At 48.3% G+C, this 25,045-nt stretch overlaps 6 protein-coding genes across 6 annotated transcripts; 3 read left to right on the top strand and 3 right to left on the bottom strand.

Annotated features, from left to right (window-relative positions):
- LDX57_009285 (uncharacterized protein) lies at positions 1-1,347 on the bottom strand. The gene has a single exon (XM_046091011.1). It carries the CDS (start codon positions 635-637, stop codon positions 272-274), a length of 366 nt encoding a protein of 121 aa, XP_045946986.1. The 5' UTR covers positions 638-1,347; the 3' UTR covers positions 1-271.
- A 1,903-nt stretch (positions 1,348-3,250) lies between these two features.
- LDX57_009286 (fungal specific transcription factor domain-containing protein) lies at positions 3,251-4,526 on the bottom strand (the record flags this gene model as incomplete). The annotated part of the gene is made up of 2 exons (XM_046091012.1): positions 3,251-3,742; positions 3,801-4,526. 2 exons carry the CDS (start codon positions 4,524-4,526, stop codon positions 3,251-3,253), a joined length of 1,218 nt encoding a protein of 405 aa, XP_045946987.1.
- A 714-nt stretch (positions 4,527-5,240) lies between these two features.
- LDX57_009287 (glycoside hydrolase family 18 protein) lies at positions 5,241-9,401 on the bottom strand (the record flags this gene model as incomplete). The annotated part of the gene is made up of 6 exons (XM_046091013.1): positions 5,241-7,154; positions 7,802-8,211; positions 8,266-8,973; positions 9,052-9,086; positions 9,140-9,257; positions 9,317-9,401. 6 exons carry the CDS (start codon positions 9,399-9,401, stop codon positions 5,241-5,243), a joined length of 3,270 nt encoding a protein of 1,089 aa, XP_045946988.1.
- A 1,277-nt stretch (positions 9,402-10,678) lies between these two features.
- LDX57_009288 (LysM peptidoglycan-binding domain-containing protein) lies at positions 10,679-11,893 on the top strand (the record flags this gene model as incomplete). The annotated part of the gene is made up of 1 exon (XM_046091014.1): positions 10,679-11,893. One exon carries the CDS (start codon positions 10,679-10,681, stop codon positions 11,891-11,893), a length of 1,215 nt encoding a protein of 404 aa, XP_045946989.1.
- Positions 11,894-12,934: 1,041 nt separating this feature from the next.
- LDX57_009289 (uncharacterized protein) lies at positions 12,935-14,760 on the top strand (the record flags this gene model as incomplete). The annotated part of the gene is made up of 7 exons (XM_046091015.1): positions 12,935-12,962; positions 13,024-13,182; positions 13,235-13,332; positions 13,416-13,748; positions 13,816-13,998; positions 14,061-14,526; positions 14,753-14,760. 7 exons carry the CDS (start codon positions 12,935-12,937, stop codon positions 14,758-14,760), a joined length of 1,275 nt encoding a protein of 424 aa, XP_045946990.1.
- Positions 14,761-20,587: 5,827 nt separating this feature from the next.
- Positions 20,588-23,993, top strand: gfsA (glycosyltransferase family 31 protein). Its single transcript, XM_046091016.1, has one exon. The coding sequence runs from the start codon at positions 21,170-21,172 to the stop codon at positions 22,781-22,783; it is 1,614 nt and encodes a 537-aa protein (XP_045946991.1). The 5' UTR covers positions 20,588-21,169; the 3' UTR covers positions 22,784-23,993.
- Positions 23,994-25,045: the final 1,052 nt, after the last annotated feature.

The following is a 25,045-nucleotide window of genomic DNA, read 5'->3' on the forward strand; positions in this document are numbered from 1 at the left end:
GGCTCCAACAGGGTGCCTGAGCCACTCCATCTGAGGGCTTACAGTAAACAATGGCCCTCCAGAGGGGGTAGTATCATGCCTACGACCAGAATTTTCCACGAGAGCAACGAGATGGGCAGTTATGTATCAAGAATGGTCGTTCTTTATCTGTGCACGACAAATTAGCCTCAGGTAGTCCCGGTCTTACGGATGTGCAGGAATACCCACTTACCTGTTTGGCATGCAAATCCTCTTGCTTTTCAGTGCCTGAAGAGCACAAGGCCTATATCCTTCAAAAAAGGCAAATATGCTGGTGCTTCTGGAATTCCAATACTAGCATGAATACCCCGTTGTTGTTGTCGGTTTCTTCTTCGTCTCCGGCTTCTGTCGGGGAAACCGGTCTACCGGTAGGATCAGATTCCGCGTCGGTGGTAATTTTATCTCGGAAGATTACTGGGATTTCTGCGTCCGGCACATCACAAATAACCTGGTTGCTTGGTTCTCTGAGCTGAAGCTTTGCTTCCCCCGGATACGGGTACGTGGTGATGTCGGCTAGATCCGTTGCGGGAGTTTCTGTGCCCCAGTTCAATAATCCCGTAAACACTTGCATGTTTTCATTTGTTGACGCGGTGGGTGGCCGATTCAGTTGCCAGGACATTACTTTTCCCAGGTCCTTTCCACAAAGAACATAGAACCCTTGAAGGACAGCAACGCTCTTCTTCGTTTCTCCGTTCTCGAGCACAGACCCCTGTTGATCTCTGGAAGGTTCGACCAGATTGCCGAGCTGTATGTGATCAATGGCATATAGATATAGTCGAAATCTTTTGTGTTCTTCCAAACATTTGCCACTTGTCCCCAGACTTGGTCAATGGATAGTAATATGCATTTGTTTCAGGTCTTCCCTTTTTGGCCAGATATCTTCGAGCATTGCGAATTGTATCTTCTCACTCTAGAGCCTAGACCCATGTTCTTGAGACTATGAATCAGCTATCCAACCAGCTTCCCGTTCCTTAATCGCTGGCGCTATTCTTCGAGGCTTGTGCTATCAAGAATTGGCATTGAACGAGGGTCTTCCCGGTCATACAGTACATGATGTTTTTCACAATGGACACAAACAAGGCCAATGGTCCTCAGAAAGCAAACGGCTTTTCGTACCTTAGATCGAATGTGTGTCTTCTTGGTACTCGAAAGACTGTCTCATATCAGAGCCAATGTCTCTCCCGTTACCTTGGTGGGAAACCACCTGGAAACAAGGAGGAGCAGTAAAGTCTGCCGCGTTTGTAGCAAACTAACTGTAGCATCGTGGACTTTTTTTTTCGGCGAACTTCTCATATATTCTTGATCCATGGGGGTACATTTGATATAAGGATGGTGCTCAACGCTTTGCTATAGCTGACCGGCCATCCCATGCCACAGGATCAGAGTATCCGGCTTCCACTATCGCTTCCGTCTCTTCAAAATCCCACCAGGCACCACCCTAGGGAGTCCACGCGGCATTATAGTTCTGCGAACAGTCCTGTTCTGGGCCAGGTCTATTTACCACCATATACCGCAGTCGTGACAATTGGCCAATTGCGGATTGCACAGCAGATACGCGACTTGCTGGTCGCTGAGGTATACGTACTTCGAACCGCCCTCGTACGGCACGTCGCCGCCATACGACCAGGTACTTTAGTCTTTGGGAGCCAACGCGACATCGTACCTCTTTCACTCCTTTCTGCAGGCATGATACTAACTGCCAGCTGGTATCGGGGTTTCCGATTGGCGCATGAACCGCCGATCTGGGTCAGCATAAGCCGAAAGCTCTCATGGCTTTGTTTCCGAACACAGATGTTATAGTGATTTGTCGTACTCACCCCGATAGTCACGGCTAGCATGAGTGCTTGCTAAGTCTTCCCTCTTTTCCAGGTTCTTTGAACCAAGGACAGGAGAGCACCGCAATTATCAGACACTGATCTATGGATGATAGAGGCAAGACCTGGCCGGTCACATCTAGGAAACTGACTAGCCGCGAAATATTGTTCGTAGAGGTTATACGACATAGCCGAACCGGAAGCCATATAGTAGGCCGATAAGGATGCCGTTCTATATAGACCACTTAGAGGACGCGTCGAAGAGCCTTTCTGCGGGATCCGACATACTGCATGAGGTTAGATTTCCAGAACTGCCGTGTCACCGGGGAGGGCGAAACTTACTATGTCTAGTTCAATGTCCTTCTGAGCTTATAAACCTTGCCAGAATCTTGGGTCAAGATTAAGAGAGTGGACATATGTATTCAAAGTCCGATATGGATGATTGCTAGATCATACAGCTGCCTGTTTTGGCTCGGCCTTGAGTCAACAAGGTCTGAAAAATTAGGGGAAATGGTTACAGAAGAACGATTCTGATATGAAGGGACAAGGTCGACAGATCATTCATAAGTAGGCACTCGATTCACTCGCTAAATATATTCACTAGTTGGTTCGAAATGCGAAGCTTGCATTAACCGTGCATCTTGGAATAGTATTAGAACATTGAAATCCTTGGAGTTAATGGCTAAGCGCAACCTAGAGATTCTCTTTGAGTACTTCAAAGGATTCTTAAACAACATCTGCCAGCGCTTCTGGCAGTTATTGATGTCTTTAAGATAACAATTAAACCTATGCCTCGAGTGGCCCACTAGTAACACACCATCGAAATCAGCAGCAAAAGCAAAGACACCAAGATCCAGTCCCGTAGCCAACTCAAAGATAACTAAATATCCCCATTCTCGCGTTAGTATTCAATATGTGGTTTTGCCAACGGCGTCTTTCGAGCAAGAATATACCACCATAGGTACATCATCGGTTTATGTGCATCCATTCCGAGAATGTAACCGCGGGATGATTTTTGGAAGAGTATGCGTGGATGAACCCAAGCTCCTGGTTTCCAAAGATATCATTAGATGAAGCTCGGAGGTCTGCCGGGTTAACCATCCTTGGGAACGAAGGGGGGGTTTCATGTTCTTGTTTCAAATGCTCCTGTTTCTCATGGTGCTCTTTAATAATTGTAGATGAGCAGATCTGGTTGAGAATCACGAGAAAGTGACACGATAAGGCGTCGTTGCCGAGCGATAGCTGCGCAAGGATCTCTCGGGTTTCTTCGATATCTCTCTGCCAAGTTATCGAATCTGGCACGGAGGGGTCCACTCTCAAGTGAATGACCGGGACGAGGACTGCATGGAAGAGAGCGTATCTGCGAAGAATTAGCGACCCAGGTATTTAGACTTCCTGCACGGTAAAATGGTTCTGCTTTACAAAATAAACGAAAGGGTTGTTTTCAAGAATCGACCCTCGCTGATCAAGTTCGCCACGATCTTGATCGTGGTCCGAGCAGTATGAAGGGCGTTGACCCGGCACTGCCGCTCAGCGAGCCCTCCATCCTCGGCGACCCCCTCTATAGATGTAGATATACACCTTTTATCGAGCAGGCGCAGCAGTACTGGGCGATGAACGAGGAGTCGGAGACTTCGATCACATAAAAGCTGCCGGTCACGGGCTAATATAGCCCATTCGGGAAGCTGTTTCGAGTTGAACGGCAAGCTATATCGAGAAGAGTTGATGTGCCAATTGTCTATCATGTCCTCTAGGGACTTCATTTCCTGTGCGCTGATTTGGTCGACGGAGAGTAGTCGACGGTAGATACGGTTCGCCAGCCGATGATAACTGGCCTGCTGAATCAAGCCAGTATATATAGGAAGATCTTCAGTCTCTGGTGGATGTGTAGTTGTTTGTAGAGTAAGAGCCTGTATCCAGTTAGTTGGAGTACTGCTCGTCAAATGCAGGGAGCCCTAATAGCCTTACCTCGTCAGAAATGTTGAGGACTGGTCGAACTGCGATCAGTCTGTCTTCCGGAAGTAGTAGCGGTAAACCGTGGATCTTGGAGGAACAGCTGTCAGTGCAATATACACTCCACCAAACTCTTCTTTGGATCTCTTTTTCCAGCAGGCTTTGGCTAGAGCTCGTGTATGTAGATTCTCTATGGAGTCCAAGGCCGATGCTCATTCGAACTGCAAGTCCCAAAAAGTTCCAGCTTTCTTTCGGGTTACCGCGTTTCTCATTATACGCACTCAGCAACAAGAGAGCCTGCAACAAGGTAACGTTGCCTTTGTCCAACACCGAGATCTGCTTCAGGCAGTTCTTTGCCCTTTCGGAATAAATCATGTTCATGTTGCAGGAGTCCTCTCCAGTAGACCATGCCCCCATCGCCACAACCATATTTGAGAGAATTGGCCATGCGGTGTGATGGGCTACCGAGCTAATCTCCCGATACTGCCACATGAAAGATGCCTCGTGAACAAAGGGATAAAGAAGATGATAAGTGCTGAAATATGACCGAATGTAGGCTTCTTCGTTCGAAGCTGAGCTCTGATTACTCGATAGACTAGAGGTTAGATGGCTAATGGGAGATGTTGAGTTCGGATCCATGGTAAAATCTTCCTCTGGGAGAAACGGATCCGGGAGCTCGGGGATATCGAGGCCCCCGTCATGCTGAGTTACGTCTCCCATCACAGTATCGCTTTGCTGCATGGCAGCCACAGGAGCGTCCTGAGCAACAGAGTCCACTGATAATTCAGTAGCTAGAGAATCTGTCAACAATGAACGGATATTCACTTCCATCTGACCATCCGGAAACAACTTTTGCATTGCCGTCTCCAGAGTGCTTAGACGGTCTTCGACCGCAGTCAGGTGTCTATGAATGTTAGGACCCCTGTCTAGCCTAAGAAAGTGGGGAATTGGCCAGGGAACACTAACTCTCGTGTCAAAGGCGGCCTAGTTGGCTTCGGTGGATAAATACATGCTCTATTCCACGATCGACAGTGGTAGCATGAAGGACGCTCTTTCGAGCACTGTCTGATATTTAGTGTCACTTACGAGCCTCGGTTGGGGATTTAGACAGCTCACCTTAGCCTTTCTGGCACGGCATTCTGTCTCGGAGATCAAGGGGTAATTTACATCATTAAAATAATGGTATCTGTCTTTAACAAGACGAAATCAAGCGTCTCTGGAAGTGGCTCATGTGTGGGAGTGTATGGGACCGAGATATTTAGAGGAGTCAGAGAGGTTAAGGACAGCTACATAGCATTCTGGGGTACCTAAAAAGCCTAAATTTGCACTAACACGCGGGTGAAGGTAAAACACCGAGCTAAAGATTACATATACAGCCATTTGATAAGTTAAGGGGTACGGAAGCTAAAATATAGACTGCAAGGCACCTGAGCACATTGACTATCAATCACAAGGCTAATCCATGTCGGTTAGCAAGGGGAAGCTCTTCCAAGTTGTAGTCCAGTCCGGGTGGCTAGGTGTCGGTCGCCAGATCGAGTGAAGCAATCGAGTGACTCGTCTGGGTACTCGGAAAGGTTGCGCCTGCCTATACTCGTCTGGCGCTGCGATGACTTCCATATCGGCCTCATTTTCCTCTTTTCCGATCTCCACCACGTCCGTCTCGCCGTGCGTGCCGCGTGTAACGAGGAACGACCGAGCTAGGTGCAACAGTACGTACCGCTCTTCAATATCGTAGATTGCATATCCCCAGGGAGAAACGCGAAGACGTGTCAATTTCCGTGATGGCTGGTGAGAAACGATCTCCGTCCAGATAGCGGTGGCTAGTGTTTGATCAGTAGCGAAATTGATCAAAGCATCTTCCAGGCTGACGTGCGGGATATCAGACCCCCCCACGTTCTCAGTTGAAAAAGTCCCCTGTTCAGCCGACAGTACAGGTCGCGGGTTTCCGTACAGGTCCAGGATCAGGTTCTGTAGACTAGGGAAACTACCTAGGGCCCGATAAGTGCGAACTTCCGCGTGGTCGCCCTTCGATCGACGGATCGGGACACGAAAATCTTTCAGGTTGGGGCAGCGCTGAGCAATTCTCTGCAAATGGGTGTCGTCTACGAAAGGGTAGATGTATCCCGCATACTGAGGATGCTGAGGGATCGAGGCCCGCCTGCGGCCGGGTGGTAGCATGAGGCCTACCAAGGACGAACCATGTCGCTCCAGAATATCGTGAAGAAATGAGATATGCTCGAGGCCCTCGATGCAGAGATATTTCAATGGCCTCAGTCGTTGAAAGATAGAACGCAATTCCTCCGAAAAAGTAGTCCACCCATTGTGTCCCGGATCAGCTCCTATCCATAGCCTTTCCAGGCTTACAAGGCCTGATACTGCGTTATTGAGATGAGATGGACAATGAAAAAACCCAAGCATGGGGATATGCAGGCTCTTGAGGGCTGATAAATCCATCACCGGGGTCCATTGGGACAGGGCCAGGTCCTCGAGCAGGTACAATTGCAGAGAGAAGGAATGCAAACCCACAAGCGGCGACGTATCACCAGTATGTTGAGGAACGCTCTGGATAGTTTTCCGAAATTCGACTCCCCACTCGCCATCCAAATTCAAATAAATATGCTTGATGTCGGGAGCTTGAATGATGTATGGTACGATCATGCCTAGATGGAGGGTTTTCGGGTAGCCAGCAAAAATGGGATAATCTAGATTAATGGCGCGGAGGCAGGGAGAGCGAAGCACCTCCATGTCTAGCAGGTCGTTAACGAGCGAGCCACCCAGTTTCATCGTGTTTTTTATCGGACCTACACCCGGGATGTCTAGGCGTGGTGTCTGGGGGCTCCAGATATAGATTCCGCAGGTCGGATGATGCTGTTGCACTGCATCAAGTAAGGACCGAGGGAAAGAGTTGCGTATAGCATAGTGCATATTCTTCAGTTTGGCCAGCCGTGAGACCAACGAAACCAGTGGCTGCCACTCGTTCTTGGAAAAGGCCCCAGGGAGCCCCCCGAGCCGGCGTCCATACCCCGGAAGATCGAATTGAGACATGAATCGTTCCATGAACGAGCCGACACCGTACGGTTGGAAATCTTCAATGGTAACACTTCTATCCCGCGTTTCGAATCGATGTAGACCCGAGCCACCACCAAGCTGGCGTACTTGTTTGGGTAGGGCCACAAGGTCCAGTCTCGTAGCATGGGTCAGAAAAGGCCGTCCGAGGCCTGACTCGGCATATTCAGCGACTATTTTCTGGAGCTCAGAGAAGCCAGAGAATCGAATAATGGCTGTTCTGTAAATGATCGGGGCAGTCAGCTGGTACACCCTAGAGCTAGCTAAACTGAAAGCGCGGAGAGTCTGCAGCTCATCCTTGAGCTAAATGTCGGTGAGTTAGGCGTCAAGTCTGGTCACTACAGGATGGGGCAAGTGAGCGTACGAAGAGAGCTATTAGCTCAATTAGCTCCGAAGGTAAAGCATCCATCAGCGATTTCTAGGATGGGGAAGTTCTGGTGACAAATTAGACGGGCGCTGCTTGGTTTTAAGTTAGCCAGGCCCAACTGGGCTCAGCACTAGTAATCATTTGGCGCAGTAGGGGTAATTTAATCTGATTTGTCTGCGAGTTGATGTTCGCTACACAGGATATATCCATCCGCCGCCACTTGATCCGTCGTACAACACGTGAGTCTTTCAACCCTTAGTCAGGTCCATGTCTCTTAGCTATCTACTTTGCTGTCCTCAAGTAGTGGCGACCTTGGCAAAACAGGTACCAATTGAGTATAGATACCAATCCTGTGTGACTATATTTTGATACTTGATTTGAGCCGATCGCAGGAATCGGCACAGGTGCCAGCATCCAGCCGGTCATTGAGGCTGATATTCTACAGTTCCACCCTAAATCTAATATGACTCGATCAAGGGATCCGGTGCCAGTTATCCCAAGGTGACTTCCACGGGTCAAGGGGATATGGTGTTATCCCTGCTAGTGCCTTGGAGTAATTTCCATCGGGAGTGTCATGGCTCACAGCCCAGACCATGACTCCGCCCAAACAGGTAGTGCGGGCAAAGTCCAATTTCGACTTGATGGTACTTTCATCGTCGTACGTGACCCATTGATTATCCCAGGTCAGGATTTGCACGGCGGCCTCCTTGTCCAAGGTGGGTTGAATCTTCTGCTTTGCGCGGATATCGTCGATTTCACTGTTCATGAGAACGCCTAGGTCTTGACTGCAATTTCCTGGATTTCCTGCAGAAGCAAATTTGCAGCCAGGTTCCTTGCAATTTTTATTGGCCATGGCAAAGCTTCTGCCGTAAAAGGGTACCCCGAGAACCACCTTACTTGGACTGATACGGTTTCTCCAGAGCAAGTCCAGCGCGTGTCGGATTTCTGTCAGGTTGCTATGGGCGCCCAGATAAGGTTCTTTCCGTTTGCTTTCTGGTAAAACATCTTAGCCCAAATCTCATTCTGTTCTTTTTAAAAGTTGCCTACCTCTATCCCATTTTCCATGAAGGTCAAAAGACATGTAATTGAAGTAGTCCACATGCTTCGCCAAACTTTTGATGTCAAAGTACTTGAGGTCCCCATAAGAGGCTGGAATCGTCATGCTTAACTCACTTCGCCCACCGGTAGACATCAACGCATTTTTCAGGTTTGCCATGAACTTCGGAAAGTTAACAAAGTCCTCTGGACGACCGTGATGGTCATCTGCGGTGGGAAACTCCCAGTTGATATCGACTCCGTCGAATCCGTAGGTGGCCATGAATGAGATAAGAGACTTGAAGAACTTCCTTTGCTTCGTTTCTGAGCGGGCCATATCGGAAAATGTCGTCGCTCTTGGTCCAGTCTCTTTTTGAACGTCTTTCGAGCGAGATAAATCGAGCTTCGAGGGGGTTTCTCTTGGCTCGATGAAAGTCCATCCACCAATGGCAATGTTAACCCGAGGCGAATTCCTTTCCCTTTTCTGTTCTAAAAGGATTTTCATGAATTTTGCTTCGTCTCCATTTACCGGACCAACCTCGAACGTATCCGGGTTGATGGTCGCAAAGGCATAGTTCAAGTGAGTGTATACATTTAGTGGGATTTGCAATGGATAGAACTTATTGCAAGAACGTTTGTCCGACCAACCCTCATAGTAGCCCACGACCCGAGAAATTGAGGTCGCATTCGGACAAGAAGGTCTCCATATCTTCTCGTTCCCTAGGATAAACGCCGAATTCTCATTGTCAGCCACACATGTATGTGCGGTAAACTGAAGGACAAGATATGAGAACTCACCGCAGAACTCCTCAGTAGTACCACACAACCCATGTCTAAAATCGAGTGTCAGTCATCTGTATTCTGTCCTTCCCGACGAGATACTGACTTGCTACAGCAAGCGTTAAGCAAACAGCTGCTGGACTGCGCATATGTGGAGCCCCAGTTCCCAGGGTCACATTCTGATTTAGCACCACAGGTAGAGATACAGTTCTTCTCGCTACAGACTATCGGAGATTATTAGGTTAGTGAGGACATTTGGTATGAAAGCATAAGAGGAACTTACATTCTGGGCCTAGTCCACACACTCCGAATTTCGAACAGCATCCGCTAGCACAATGCCTATTCTCGTCACACTCCATAGTCCCCATGTAATCACAGTTACCCACGCAGGTGTCTGCTGCCTTTGGATATGTCAGTGCACGGCGCCATTGCGTTAGCCAGTATATAAACTCACACAGTACTCATCGCCCACCCCGCAGTGGCCTGATCTAATCAAAAGTAACATGCGATTAGTGATTCCTCCATCGCATCTCCAATTTGAACGCAACCTACTTTGAGCAGCACCCCTTTGCACATGGATTGGCCGCGCTGCACTTCTGGAGGCTTGACCCTATGCAAAGCCATAGAAAAAGTAGAAAAACTATTAACCAAGGCATATACCGTTTGGTCATAATTGGCTGGTCTATAATTTCTCACCTCCGCGCAGTGATTTGAATCATATCGTAGACAAAGCGTCAGCGAGTCCATCATGTCTTGGGCGCTCGATAGCTAATATAGTTAAAACCAGCACGCACCCCGGTCATCCAATTTTGTATAACCCCATTGCCAGCTTAATACAACTGCGCTAGGATAGGTATCCTCGAAACGATAGATGCCTGCCTTAGCGAATGCGCTAACTGCCGCACGCTACCTGAGGTGGAAATGAATTAATCTCATGTTAGCGTATACAATGATCGAACCGATGCAGCTTGGCCTATCAAAGAGACCAGTACTAGACTATTGAAAACTGCGGCTCTTGGCAGATCTATCGGGTCGAGCCATAGGCCTCGTAGAATTCCCTAGGGCTATGGTACCATAGTTCATATGCTTTAGCGCTGTTCTACGCCCTTAAGAGGCTTAATGCTAAGGAGTCCTTGGCCCGATGTTACCTTCCTAGTCATTAGCTTCTTACCTCCCCCGAGCCTTGCTAACCCTAATTCGGCATCTCCGGCTGGACCCTGGCACCTTGTAATAGCCTTACACTCAGTCCAGGTATCCGAGCCCCTTTTTACTGTACGTCACCAATTGGTTTTGGGTTAGATCTTGCACCAAAAGAGCCTCCATAACACGAACCTTCTTAATACGGTCAGCATGTGGTGCATCTCGCCTAAACAAAGCGTGCGCTTGTCCCTGTATTGGCCCTCAACGCTCATTAAGAAATGCTACATTGCAAGGATTACACCCAAGGTACATATAATGAATTGGCTAGGTTATTAACAAGGATAAAATTTATTTGTTGAGAGCCTAGGTCGGATATTCTCCGGATTACAGCAGGCTCAGTCCATTTAGGCTTGTGTCTACATCCTGTGTCATTATCTGGTTAGAAGCTGTGGTGACATACCAGTTTTTTTGCCATCCCAACTCCTCAATTGAATGCGTTCCAAAAATGCCTCGTTTGCTTGGGCGTCTTACTTACCAGACTTGGTATCTTTTCTCGTGCTTCATTCTCGTCGCTTGTCGAAGTATTGGAGGAGATATATTCCCTGGATTCCAAATTTATGAACTGGACAACCTCAATGATGTTGCGGGTCTGACCTCGGCTTGCAAAACAGCCCTTTCGCAAACAATCCGGTGTCACCCTTTCCTGAAGACCTTCAAGTCTCAAAACGTTGGTAAGTACATTGATGATGCCATGGAGGCCGACATGATCTGCGCCCCTAGCTGTGGAGACAGCTTGAAGAGCTGGTTCGACAACGTCTCCACTAGCTGCATCAACCAAACTCTTGGTTTCTCGAAACCATCAAGAAATGGGGGCTACATATATGCCGGATACAATCAGACCTGTCATAAAGATCCAGAGACGGGACAGTACTGTCAAAGCATCATTAACGAGTACCCTACCGTCGCGAGTATAAGGTCCATGTCTACAGCAGATATGTGTTCTTACTGCTTTAAACAGAAATACATAATGATGCAGGCGAGCGCATACACTGCCTATGATGTACGGGCTCAGGAGAACCTAGAGATTATCAACAAGGAGTGTGGGCTGAATAAATCAACGGAACTGCCAGAACCATTGGTCAAGATCCCTGACTCGTCGAAGCCGATGTGTCTGACGGATATGACCTACATTATACGAGAAAATGACACATGCGATACAATTGCGCTGGAGTATAGCGTCGCGTCGGCCGCCATACAAGGTGGAAACTCAGAACTCATCTACGACTGTTCCTATTTGATCGCCGGCCGAGAAATCTGCATCCCGTTGAGCTGCGAGAACATATACACCCTACAGGACAACGACACATGCTTCTCTATTGAGGATTCAGGCCTCGTCAAGTATGGCGGTGTGCGCAAGTTCAATCCCTGGCTCGACGGCAACTGCTGGCATCTCCAATCCGCACGACAGATCCGAGGCAGCGTCATCTGTCTCTCACCCCAGGGAGGCACGTACGACGACAATAAGTTCGTCAGCAATGCGAGAAGTTCCGGTCCTCCTGCTAGTACAGGCTATACTTCAGAGCCTATTGGTCCGCCGGAAAATGCCACTGTCGCCGAGGGCTCCGCCTGGTTCTGCGGACTATACCACACTGTTACTGAGAGCTTTTCTTGGATGCCAATCCTTCGTTGTCACCAGACGACTGCGATGGAAGTCTCGTAGTGGGCCTGACGTATTGTACGGGGCCGGATGAATATTGGGATGATGCGCGTTTCTGGGGGAAAGAGCTCTGGCCCGGAAGCCCTTGGGGTCCTGTCTCGTCATCCTCATCTTTGACACCTTCCGCTCCTACCGACTCTCCTTAAATTGGTGATTTCATGTTTTGGTGATCTTAGCAAGATAGCAAGATAGAGTGCCGATTTCAAAACACTTAAAGAAGCAGGTTGAGTTAAAATGCCACGTATGTCCATACAAATGTGGGCAGTAGCGTAACTGGAAGTGTATCCTCTTTTAAAGAATTACAATAGCATGTCTATTTCATTCAAACAATAACCCAATCCCGAAGATTTATCTTCTCCGACGCCACCGTACTCATCCCCCGGGGATCTCCGACTTTGATCCACACCTCTCTTGTTGTTCGGGTTTTATCAATGAAGAAAATCAATCAACTTTCTATTGAGATGATGAGATTTTATATTTTTGCGGTTATCAGCTTAATACATGACTCGAATACGACTTGACCTTCAAGTTTATTATAAAAACCTATAGAGGCCACAGCATTCTCAAACGGCAGAACCGCTCAATGAAAGAGCCGTGGCTGCTATCCACATATCCATATATTGCTTTAGGGCTCCAATATTGTGCTCATAAAACTGCACTGCTTTAGTTTGAGCTCTTTTGGGGAGAAGTCGTTTACAGTTTCACTTGCAGGGTCAGTACGATCACACGATATGCCAAACCAGCTTGCTTGTCCGGAACAGAATTCCCACCAGCATGGATACGAAAACAGACACAGCAGCCAAAAGAGAGCCTGGTATGCTAACCCTCGCTCCCTCTCTTGCAGTGTTTCTCCGCTCAGTATTCTAACAACCCACACACCAGGTCCAGAGGATGATTACGAAGTTCTGCGTTGTGTTCGTGGGATCCTTCTTCTGGTACTGGCTACCTGATTTCCTGTTTCCGGAATTGGGCTACTTTAGCTTTCCTTGTTGGATCAATCCTTCCAATCGCGTGGTTAACCAAGTGTTCAGGGTTTCATCGGGCATGGGACCTCTACCACTCACTCTCGACTGTAGGTACCCTTCCCCATTTCTATAGCAATTAATTTGGGCAATGACAATTATATTTCTCAGGGAGCCAGGTCGCCCACGTCTCGTCCCCGTTGCTTGTACCGTCCTGGGCAATTGCGAATGTCGCCGGCGCGCTTGTTTTCTTGGTGTACATAGTCGCCACGGCGTGCTACTACATGAATGTGTGGAACACAAGATACCTGCCTTTTCAAAGCTCTGATAGTACGTTTCAGTTCGCTTGAATCACCAAGTGTTGTCCTAACACTGGTGCTAGTTTATGACAACACGGGAGCTGTTTACAATGTGTCGAGGATCCTGGGTGAGGGAACGGGCTTCCAATTAGACGTTGCGAAGTACGAGAACTATTCACCTGTAATAAAGAAACTTTCTAGCGTTTGCTTCAGGTCTTTCAAAGCACCTGTCAGTCTTGTATACTGATGTCATTTTTCAATCAGGTCTATATGCCTATTACATACGCCCTGAATACCTGTGCATTGGCAATTGCAACATTAGCTTCGCTCATTGTTTGGATGGGTCTCGAACATAACGATGTGCTTTCAGCGGCAGCACGCCGTGCTTGGGAATACAGCCGTGCGATATTCGTGAAGGAAATGGATTCCACGAAAGAGAGAGTGCGGAATCCCGACGACGTCCCCATGTGGTGGTACGTGGTGGCTCTTGCTCTAGGACTTTTCTTCGCTATCTTTTCGATCGAGTTCTATAATCTGGACTTGCGTTGGTACGGGGTTTTGTTTGCTTTGCTGGTCGGTGCTATCTTCTTCTCTCCGGTACTTTGAGCGTTTCACTATCTCTATCGCCTGCTCAGACATGGATGGCATCGCTAATGAGCTACAGGTGACTCTTATCTATGCCACTGCCAACGTCAAAATTGGGGTTGACATATTTTGTCGTATCGTGGCTGGGTTCGTTTGGGAGAGTAAGCCTCTCGCAAACAATTGGTTTGTTGGACTCTGGTATACTACAATCGCCAATGGGCTTTCATTTTCGCCGTATATGAAGCTCTGTAGCTTCTATGGTGTGAGTGAATCCCATCAACCGTATATCCACTACGATAACTCTTCTGTTATTGAGGATATCAGATATCCCCCGGCCCCGTCTTCCTAACCCAATGCGTCGGCATCATCATCGGAACCATCTGTCAAGTAGCAGTCATAAACTGGGCCCTGGGCCACATCAAAGGCATCTGCACCACCGACGCCATCAACGGCTTCTCATGCCCATTCGCCCGCACCGACTTCAACACCAGCATCATCTGGGTCGCGATCGGCCCGCGACGCTTCTTCTCCGGCAGTTCAGGATACAGAAGTCTCTTCTACATCCTGATTCTAGGCGGCGCCCTTCCAATCCTGGTCTTCCTCCTCGAACGCCGCTACCCGAAGTCCATGTGGCGATACGTCAACGTGCCTTTGTTTCTGGGAGGATTGAACTACATCCCTCCAGCCACGGGCATGAACTACGGGAGTTGGGCTATCGTTGGTCTGTTCTTTGGGGTGTTTGTTCGTCGCAAAGAAAATGGGTGGTGGCGCAGCTATAATTACGTCCTTGGTAAGTGCGTTAGATTCGTCGGTCTCGTTGGCCGGGTTGGTTATTTTCTTTACTGTGTTTTATACAGGAGCTGCGGATAGATTTAGTTGGTGGGGGACGGAGGTTTATAAGGTTGGTAGATTATGCCCTTGCTCTCTTGCATGGTTGCCAATTCCGAGTCGCAGAATACTTGTGACTACCAGGGATGTCCGAATCTATCCCTTTCGCCTAATGAGACCATCTAAAGGGGACTAAAAGGTGGTCAACGCCAAGAATTATATAATGTGCTTTGCCTCAAGCAGTTATCATTTCCCGATGGGGCTGTATAGAAGTTTGGAGCGGATTCAATCTGGGGGCACTATACCATATCATATTAGAGCAGCCAGTCCAGTCACGTTATAGTGGAACAGTCATCGACACCGTTTTCGTTTCTTCTACTCAAAAATAGTTTCGATCCATGTTATCACTAAGCCTTATCAATTTTGTCTGCCCGGTCGAGTCAGCCAATCCCAACTAAGTGATACCTAACCTACACGTTCATCTTCATGCCTTTTTCAATTTCTCACTGCACGCTAAGTGTTCAGCACCTCAGCAACGTTCTTCCCAGACCCGTACGACGCGAATCAAGCCATCAGTGGGATTCAGAGACCTACAGTAGTATCGCCATCCATAAGCAGAGATAGTCTTGTATGAAGGGGGGTATTCTCAGACTTTTCAAAAGGTCATGTCTTGCATTCCACTATACAATATTACGCTGCACAAATACGTGTACTATGCATCTATCCGCGCTAAGCACTGTATCTAGGTCTTGGTAAATACATATGCAGTCTCCTTTAAATCCCTGAATAACAGCATTTACCGGTAGAATGCGTACACGTGTAACTACCTTATGCAACTACCCTACTTCGGACCCAAAGTAAGTTAAATTCAGTCAAATCAGACCCGGTGGTGTAATACAACACAACTTAACAGGGTACGGCACTGCACAGCACAGTACATAAGAGAACAGAAGGGAAGGGAAGAGAATTACACAACATGCCATAACATAGCACGAGGATATCGTATCTGCAGGATGATGGAAGTTAAGATAAATCCAATACTACACACATGCATGGGAACTGGGCTCTGGATTCGAGGTTCTGAAAGCAAGGAGACACCGTGAGGTTATTCAAGGCTAAATGAAACGGTCACCAGACGATGTAGGGCTGTTGTTGGTAGAAGAAATTGTCATAGATGAGCGCTACTGGGACCAAGATGCTGTATTAGACTGGCTAGGATTCCATCTCTTAATGGTGATGAAAGCATGGGCTTTTAGGTAATGCCGGGGATGAAAAGTCATGGATAGGGATGGTGGGTGATTCGAGAGGACGGTGCAGACATCGAATATAAGTATTCCGGAGACATGTGTCATGGATACTCCGTAGACTAACTAGTCAATTCCTGGATACATCTGTTTTCCGACTGCTGAGTGTGTTGAATCTCGGGTTATTGATTGAACAGGCGCTGGCTTTGAGCCAGTTCATTGAAGCTTAGCAAGATAAGACATAGAATACCACCGAGGACATCTTCCAGTCGCTAATATAGATAGTATCTCGCTTGCTACCAAATCAACACCTGAGGATAGTTAATGATGATAAATAGAAACCATCCTTAAAAATCATCCGAATATCAAACCTGGCTTGAAACCGCACGTTAATATTAACTACTCCCCCCTCTGAACAAAATACTCTGCACTCCGGCGGAGTACACGTTCACATCTCAGTTGAACCCCATACTCAGACTAAACACTAACCACAACAGGCAACTTCCGTCTTAAAAAGGACACGCAATGAATCTACCTAAGATCTACGAAGTAGGTAAAGCAGTCTAGATTACACCGTACTGTGTCCGGATACTCCGTGTTCTCAGACATCCCTGCCCACCCCGCAATCCATGACGCGGAAGATATCTGCATAAAACCGTGACTGTCTCAGGTCTCGACTGAACCCAGCTCTGGCCCACAAGGCTAGGCTACGCTCCACAAACGGATGTATCTAATATCTACGCAGTAACTACTCCGTAAATCAGGCTACCATGTTGCAGCCTCTGTATACGGAACATGGGGTATATGAGCAATCCGTATACCTAAGACGAGGTAGAAGTCAAACGGCAACTACACCACAAGCACTCTGACTACATGATTCATAGTAAGGTTCAGACGGATGACATGGTTCGTGTTTGAGTGTGAGCACGTAAACGCCTGATGCAGTTAGGACAGCTACAAGGCTACAGACGGTTCGATATATTAAGCAGAGTCATCGACAACTTAATCCCAGAGGTGTACGTATCTCACAGATTGAAGACGGGGATCGTCCCGACGGACAAGAACGAGCCTCGAATAAAAATGACTTAGAGTTGTACAGGAGTCAAGCTATCTTGGCCTTGGCCTTGTCCTACCTAACCTAACCTTAGTGACCAACCTTTTTTCGTTGACGAAAAGTCTAACTTTGTTATGTTTCGCAAGTGTCGGAGGTAAACAGACCTGCAAGCCTCCAAGCCCAACCTCTTGTTCGATGGTTATCTTCCGTCTTCCGTCTTCTAGACCGGATGAAGTAATGATAAACAGATCGGAGTTTGCAAAAAAAGAGCACTAGAAAAAAACCGGTTACGCGTTGAAATTAACCAGGTCCAGTACTAGTAGATTGTAAAGTTGGACCCTGAAGCGGATCCCCGGACCCTTTGGGTCTTTGCCCTTTGACGGGCTGATGGCGGTTACATCGGGTTTTCTTGGGTCGGGTAGGGATTCCCTTCCAGACGGGGGATTGTTGGTTCTTGGCATGGGGGTTAAGGTGTGACTCTGAAGATACTGAGACGAATAGGTAGGGGAGATAGCGAATCGGATCTCTACGCCGTCCACTTTCTGAAGAGGAGTGTCCTCAGTTTTGCAGATCAGGGGCATAATGAAAAATTGTGCAAGTAAAATAATCCTTTGCCATCCACCCCCGGACTGACGTAACGGCGCCAAATTCCGACAGGTAATTCGAGGCATCGGCCATCGGCGCTTTCGTTCAAGTCTTTCCGAATGAAGAAAAAAAGGGATGGTCCTGGGCCTCGTATATTCGTGACAGCTGCCAAGGCCGGCGTTCAAGCTTAATTGCTCGGCAGTCACCTTAGTGCCTCTGGTTAATGTTGTATCCGTTACCTGATGGACACTTTTCCCTTTCCCTTCCATCCTCGTTCTGTAGGAGTAATCATTCGGTGTAACTACTCTGGCAGATCAGAGTACAAATAAAGAACTCGTGTCGATCCTCATCCCCCGAATAGTCAAGTGGCTTGTTTTCGCAACCCGATCATCGGACTAGGTAGACGGACTACCTTGGTCGAGCAGATAGTCCGCATCACCAGCCACCAGCACCAGTGGTCGGAGCAGCATCGGATGTTGCCATCGTCTCCATCGCCATCGCCATCGTGATATCTCAACCAGGCACATCATCGTACCGGCGGACGAATGGGACAACTGACCGTAAGCCTTGCACAGTTGCGCGCAACTTCCCAGCGAGAGGCCGGGTTCTTCGTCTTTGCCACGCGTCCTCTGAGCAAGTGTCTGCTTCCTGCGACCGACGTGATTGGATTGCCGAGATGGCAATGTACGTACGTAGGATGGTTCAACCCGTTGATCCCGATCCACCCAGCGCTTAGTGAACAGGTACCGTCCGTTCCTAGTGTCGGGGCTAGTCCACTCGTCCTGTCGCCCAGAGTCGTTCTTAGTCAGGTTGAATAATGAATATCATTTTTTTCAGGCAGCTCATTTGCCAATCATGAGGCTTAAAGGTGGTCATGCCCTGGTGGCAAAGAGGGCTGCCGAGGAATTGAGGATAGAGCCTGATATATTCAGCTCTGGCAGTCAGGGATCAGTTCAGATAAAAAAAGTAGGGGGCGGTGCAGACAGACCTGTTAATGGGACCCGAGGGACGGTTACGGGGGCTGGGAGGGTGCGTGTCCCGTACCTTACCAGTTCCCAGTCACCCGTCACCAGTCCGGGGAGGTCATCCCACGGTTCATCGTTTTTCCCAGGGCTGGTCTGGCCTGGTCTAAGCTCCGGAGAGAGAGATGCAGATTGCCAGATACGCCGTACGGATACTTGACTACAATGAGACTAAGTACAGTATGTACCGATCTAAGAAGGGAAAGCAGATAGCCCGGTGAGGCTACTCAGGCTAGCGAGCGGCCTTCAGAGATACGAAGACCGAAAGGTGTCATCTCAGACGTCCGAAACAGAGACCAAACGAGGCGAAACCACCGCAATCATCGTCAGGGAGGGAGCGAAAGGGACACGCGGCCCGTGGGGCTCCCTGGGAAAGTGGCCGGTCTGACTGGTCGGCCTGACGGGAAGCCGCGCCGATCGAACTTTGGGGGGTTTTTTATTTGATTTTATTTGATTTTCATCTATTATCATTCCTGGCTCGATTGGGAATTCTACTCTATCAGAAGAGTTTGTATGCTGTAACTGAGTAGGCAAATAGAGTCAGTCTGCTGACTCCATATAGACAACCAGACTGTCGACTCGTACTCTGAGACATCAGAGACATGCACTCGGTCTAGCCTTCCCAACGGCTGCCACCACTGCCAACAGAGTACTACAATGGGCGGATTGTCCGCCCGACCACCGGGTCCGGCTCAACCCACTAAGCGAAAGAATAGAAACATCTCCACTTCCGGGCTCCTCTCCTTCTAGACTACGGGAGCTGCCAGGGAAGAATCCATCCCAGCCATCATCCTCTGCTCGTAGTTCATCAGGACGGAGTCGGTGCGTCTTCACTATTCAGGCACTATCAGACGCTACTTGCCCGTCGTGACAACGGACAACCGAAGGCCACACCCGACGGGTAACCTGTAACATCTTGTGTCGTTTGAGATTGATCATGAACAACGGTGATCGGCCGTTTGGGACAGATGGTACCCGGCAAGACCCTGACTATACACCGTACAAGAGTTAAAATATTAAAAGAAAACCCCCGAAGTCCCCGAAGTACGCAATCGGCACCACGCAAGAGATCAGGTGGTTGGTCTTCTCACGGGTGGAAAATATTCCCTGTGTATGCACCTCGATGGATTCTTCCTCTGAATCTTAACCTTCTTTTGAATTTGGGGTTTGGTTTGTTCTTTGTTTTGGTCAGCCGATAGGATGTGATCTAAAGATATCTTTTTGCATGCCGCCTGCTGCGTACTTATGCACTCCGGACATCGTACACAGCACGGAGTACGTAGTCAGAGATCGAGGCTGGGGAAATGACTTCGAGATCGGTGACTCGTCCGAGACTGTTCTATCGCGGACTGCTAGTCTGTGCCATGACGTCCGTCGTACAGACATACGAGAAGCGAAAGAACGAGGACGATCACAAGGGTCCGGGAGATTGGAGAAGTGAAAAATACAGGACCGGTGGAGAGGAAGAGGGAAGATCCATCGTCTGGCTGTCCCTTTGGTTAGTGATCTGCACTTAAAAACGTCTGCGTACGCAGTAAAACTGTAAATGGACTTTGTCGTCATAATAACAGAATAATAAAATAAGAGGGAAGTGCCAGGAAATGCGGGAGGCGTGGAAGATTCGCCGTAGATAAATCCATCCATCTTCTTCTATCTTTTATTTTCTTTCATTTCCTTCAAATCGTCTTAACTTCTTAAGGGTCTTAATTCTGACCAACATCGATTCATCTGAGAATCCCCTCTGTCAGATCAGCCCCCAAAAAATCAGATCCTTCTTTATTTTATTTTATATTTTCTTTTTCTGCCCTGTGAATCCGCTGTCCAAATTAAACGCCACCAACTATCAAAAACCAAAAGGCGACTAAAATTAAAATTATCTCCGTGTAAAACAGAAAAAGAAAATCGAAATTAAAAAAAGTCGCAGGCAGAGCGAACCACAGCGTGACGGGTGAGCTTAATACGCTGCAGATTAAATTACCCAGTGGGAGGAGCTCAGGCCCCAAGCCAACCCGTGGACCAGCAAGTCGGCATTCCCACTTGGATCGCTTTCTGTCTCCTGTCTTCATCCTTCCCTCATCCGCTTTTTTTTTTTTTTTTTGGTCTCTTTTTTTTTGCCCTCCGATTACTACGTACTCTCCCGTACATCTCTTGGTCTCACTCCCCTCCTCTTCCTTTTTCTTCTTCCCTCCCCCTTTCTTCCTCTTTTCTCTTCAACCTTTCAAGCTTCAAACATCGCTCCATCTCCATTCCTCTTCCTCCTCCACCCCCTCCCCCCTCCAGCCTGATCTTCTTCTAAGGCCCCCTGGACACGGCGTCCAGTTGTGCTCGCTATCTTTCTCGTGTCTAATTTTCCCCTTTTCTCCTATTGGCTTGGAGTTGTGCTGTCCTGCGACTGGGATTTCTTATATTTTTCACCGGCCAACCCCCTTTTTGTGACCGTGTCGCAGGTCTCGACGCTGCCAGCCTCTCGTTGACAGACCTTTCGGTAACTCAGAGTTCTTTTCTTGACTCGGTTGCCAATTCCACTCTTTTGCTCCATTTCCGTCGATTTTCTCGGTTCCTTGCGGTAACGGCTGTGCGATTACGGACACCTTTTCCTCCCGGTAACAACGAACGACGACTATTTTTTTTCAGATACTTATCACCACTTAATATTCTATTATCTCCTACGTGGAAGAAAGAAAACGGAAATCTCTTTTGATGTTGAAACACGGGACCCTTAATACACCCACCAAAATGCCGATGTTTCGCCTCAAGACTATCTTCCCCCTCGTGGCCCTCTTTTCGATAGGGTTCTTTTTCTGGGCCATCGAACGCTTCGATCGGGCGGCTTTCATGCGCTTTAAGCACCCGATTGATCGCGTCTCTAACTCCGGTGCCTCCCAGATCCAGCTGCAGTCTCCGCCTCAGCCTGTGCAGTGTGACGCGGATCCCGGTGCTGTGGCTCCCCTGCCTTTCACGGAATGGCTCCCTCGCAAGAACTACACTCGTGCCTACTTCCGCCCTCGTCATGTTGACGCTGACGCCGAATTCAACTCCCTCGAGGACATCGACGTCCCCGTCCTCCCTCCGATGACTGTTCTCGAGCGTGGCATGGTCATCTCGCCGGAGAACAAGCAGAACTTGGAATCGACCTGCCCTCCGATCATCGACGTCGATGTGGCTGCGGATGACGATGTGGAAGAAACGGACAAGATCCTGCTCGGTCTGGCCACCACCGCCGATCGTCTCGATCGCTTGCTTCCTTCGCTCCTCTACTCGTACGGAAACACCAAGGCCAGCATCGTCGTTCTGGTTCCTATGTCGGATGACGATATCCCCAAGCAGGAGACTTACTTCCGCAACCGTGGATTGGATGTCACTCTGATCCAGTCTCCTCTCGACTTCACTGCCCGTTACTTCGGCATGGTGGAAGCGTTCGCTAACCACATCCGCACCAAGCGCCCTCAGACCCAGTGGCTCGGCTTCATGGACGATGACACTTTCTTCCTGTCCCTCCCCACCATTGCCAAGGAACTCAAGCTCTTCGATGTTAACAAGAAGCACTACATCGGAGCCCTGTCCGAAGCCAGCTGGCAGGTTGACACTTTCGGCCACATCGCTTTCGGTGGTGCCGGTGTCTTCGTCTCGAAGCCTCTCCTCGACGTCCTGGAGCAGTACTACGATGAATGCCAGGCCTGGGGTGAACAGCCCGGTGATCAGAAACTTGGCCAGTGTATCCAGCGATTCGGTGACACGGATCTGACTCTCTGGCCTTCTCTATACCAGATGGATATGAAGGGTGAGGTCGACGGTGTCTATGAGTCGGGCCGCAAGATCGAGTCCCTGCACCACTGGAACAGTTGGTACTCTAAGGACGTTGTGAAGATGACCACCGTGGCAGCCGCCGCCGGCCGCAAGTCCGTCCTTCGTCGCTGGGTCTTTGACCAGGAGGAATTCATCAACAACTCGACCGGACGCTCCACCCGCACTTTCTGGGTCTTCACCAATGGATACTCGCTCGTCAAGTACACCTATGATGAGAACACCCCCGACGATGCCATCAACTTCGACCACGCCGAGAAGACGTGGGAGGAGGACCCCCGCGGTTATGAGAGCCGTCTCGGACCTCTCCGTCTTCGCGATCAGGAGGGTATCCTCAAGGACCGCTGGTTGCTGAGAGAAGCCTTCGTGGTCGGTGACAATGTCCACCAGTGGTACGTTCGCGAGGAAGATGAAGGCCACAGCGTCATCGAGATTGTCTGGCTCGGACCCAAGGGCGGTGGTGGTGCCGGTGTTCGGGATTACGCTGCTCGTCCCACCCGGATGCACTAAATCAGCTTTCGAAAAATGTATGGACGGGAAATGAGAAAAACCACACACCCAACCGATGCTGAGGCTGGCCCTTGGGATCTGTGAATTGCTTTTTACTATTATATTTCTTTTGCTTTCGATTCTTGCACATTATTTACATTCCTTTCTATTCTTTTCTTCAAGTTTTATCTTCACCTATACCAACCAAGCCTCGATTTTTCCCCGTCTTTGTTTCGGGGACAGAGAACTGCCAGTATCAACAGATGAAAAGAAGAAAAGAATGTGTCGTGCATGGACGGATTCTTTGGTTTATCTTCGACTGTGGAAAAACCTTCGATCCATATATTTGAATTGTTCATTTGCCGGCGTTGAATTGGCGGAGTCTATGAACGGCGCAGTCGAAGATCGGCAAACGGTGGTTTCCAGGAGCATCAGTTAACCCGGTGCTCTCCACGAACTTCACTCACGAGTCGTCAATTTCTTTTCCTTTTTCTTATTTTTTTTTCTTTCTTTTTCTTTTCCACTTGCTCCTATATCTCCCGTGTTTGCTCTACGCGGCGAGACTTTGCTTGCGATGCATTTGTAAAAATAGAATTCCCGGCCTGGTGCTCAGGTCCGTCTGTCTTGCTTTTGGAGATTAGCGCATTTGCCATTATGCCAGAAATATTATGAAGTTAAGTCCTAGATCTAGATTCTTAATCTATTCTCGTTTGATTTAATTTGCGATCACGCCATGTGATAGTGCCATTGCCATTATGGGGATGAATCCGATGGTGTCGTTGGCACGGATGGTGTACGCGGTCGGCTCCACGGAGCGGACGGGAAACTAGAACTTCTGACTCGATGTTTCGGATTCCCGTTTCATATTGACAGCTTTGTTCTCGTTTAATCCTGTTTCTTAATCTTAACTGTTCTGCCTAGCCTTGGTCGACTCGATTCATTCAATTGATTGTTGACTTGGGAATTTGGCTGTTAGTGTTGAGTTGAGAATTGTCCAGGATGTCTGTCCTCCATCGGAAGGCGTTCGGCCGTTCTTCAAGAAATGGCAATGTTAAATCATCCCTTCTCGTTCCTTTTGACTTTCTCTCTTCCTTGCCTGCGCGTCGTTAGTTATTACTGTAGATGGCTTGTGTACTCGGGTTATGGGTGAGATGATCTATGACTTCATGGTTATGTATGTGTAAACGTTATCCTGGTTGAGTTTGTTTTCCTTGTTGGGTGGTTCCTACTTGCCTCCCTCTACATCGTACACGGAGTACGGTTTACTAAAATTTGGCGGATGGATGATTTACCTATAATGTCGCTATATAGGTAGGACATCCATACCTGAAATACCAGCTAGATATATGTTCGTGGCTACTTTAAATATTGGTAGTAACTAGTGACTACCAACATATCCAACGCCTACCATGTAACTAGACTACAGTAGATAAATAGTGATACCCGTACCTAAATAAACCCAAATTAAGACACCGTATAAAGGTCCTATCTGGTAGGTCGCTCTGATCTCGTACTATGCAGCCGTGGATACAATCTCCTGTCCGTTCGGGTTGAACAGCGAGGAGCTTGATCGGACTTGGCTTTTCTTTTCTTTCCCCTTCTTGACTTTTTGGGGCATATGTACTGTACAATGGATGTTTATACCAAGGATCTATTTCTGTGCGCTTCTGTGGTGAACTTGACATTATTCTTGTCTTTCTTCCATTTGATGGTTTGGTAGATATGAAGGTACTGTAGGCAGTTGTTTGTATATATTGAAATAGTCGGGTATAGTTAGTCAAATTAGTGCTTCGGTACTTGAAGATTCAAGAGGGGAAGATATAAATATAGAACAAACCCTTCCCATCCCTGATCTTGCCTCTATCTAGTACGGAGTACTAAGTATCTATTTATCGGACCCATTCGTGGAGATCAGAATATAGATTTCGATTCTACTTGCACAAACGGGGTTAACTATGGGGATGGATAACTAGGTAGGTGGGTGGGTTGATAGCTTGATTTGATACATCTACGATCGACAGGGCAGCACGAGGGAGGGAGAGAAGGATCAAGCGTTTGACACACACACACTCTCTCTCTCACTCATTCTCTCTCTCATTCAGTGACTAAAAGAGGGAAATAAAGAGACAGAGGGGAGGGGAGGGCAGAGCGCGCTCGCAGAACCACTCAGCAGGGGCAAGCAACTACTCCGTAAAAAAAAACCAAATGAGAGCCCAAGGAGGGGAAGGGAAAGAAGGGGACCGACAACCAAGGAGAGAGTCTCGTGGGCATTAAAATAGAACG

Source organism: Aspergillus melleus, assembly GCF_016097325.1.
Source record: "Aspergillus melleus strain CBS 546.65 chromosome Unknown contig5, whole genome shotgun sequence".
Lineage (NCBI taxonomy): Eukaryota > Fungi > Ascomycota > Eurotiomycetes > Eurotiales > Aspergillaceae > Aspergillus > Aspergillus melleus.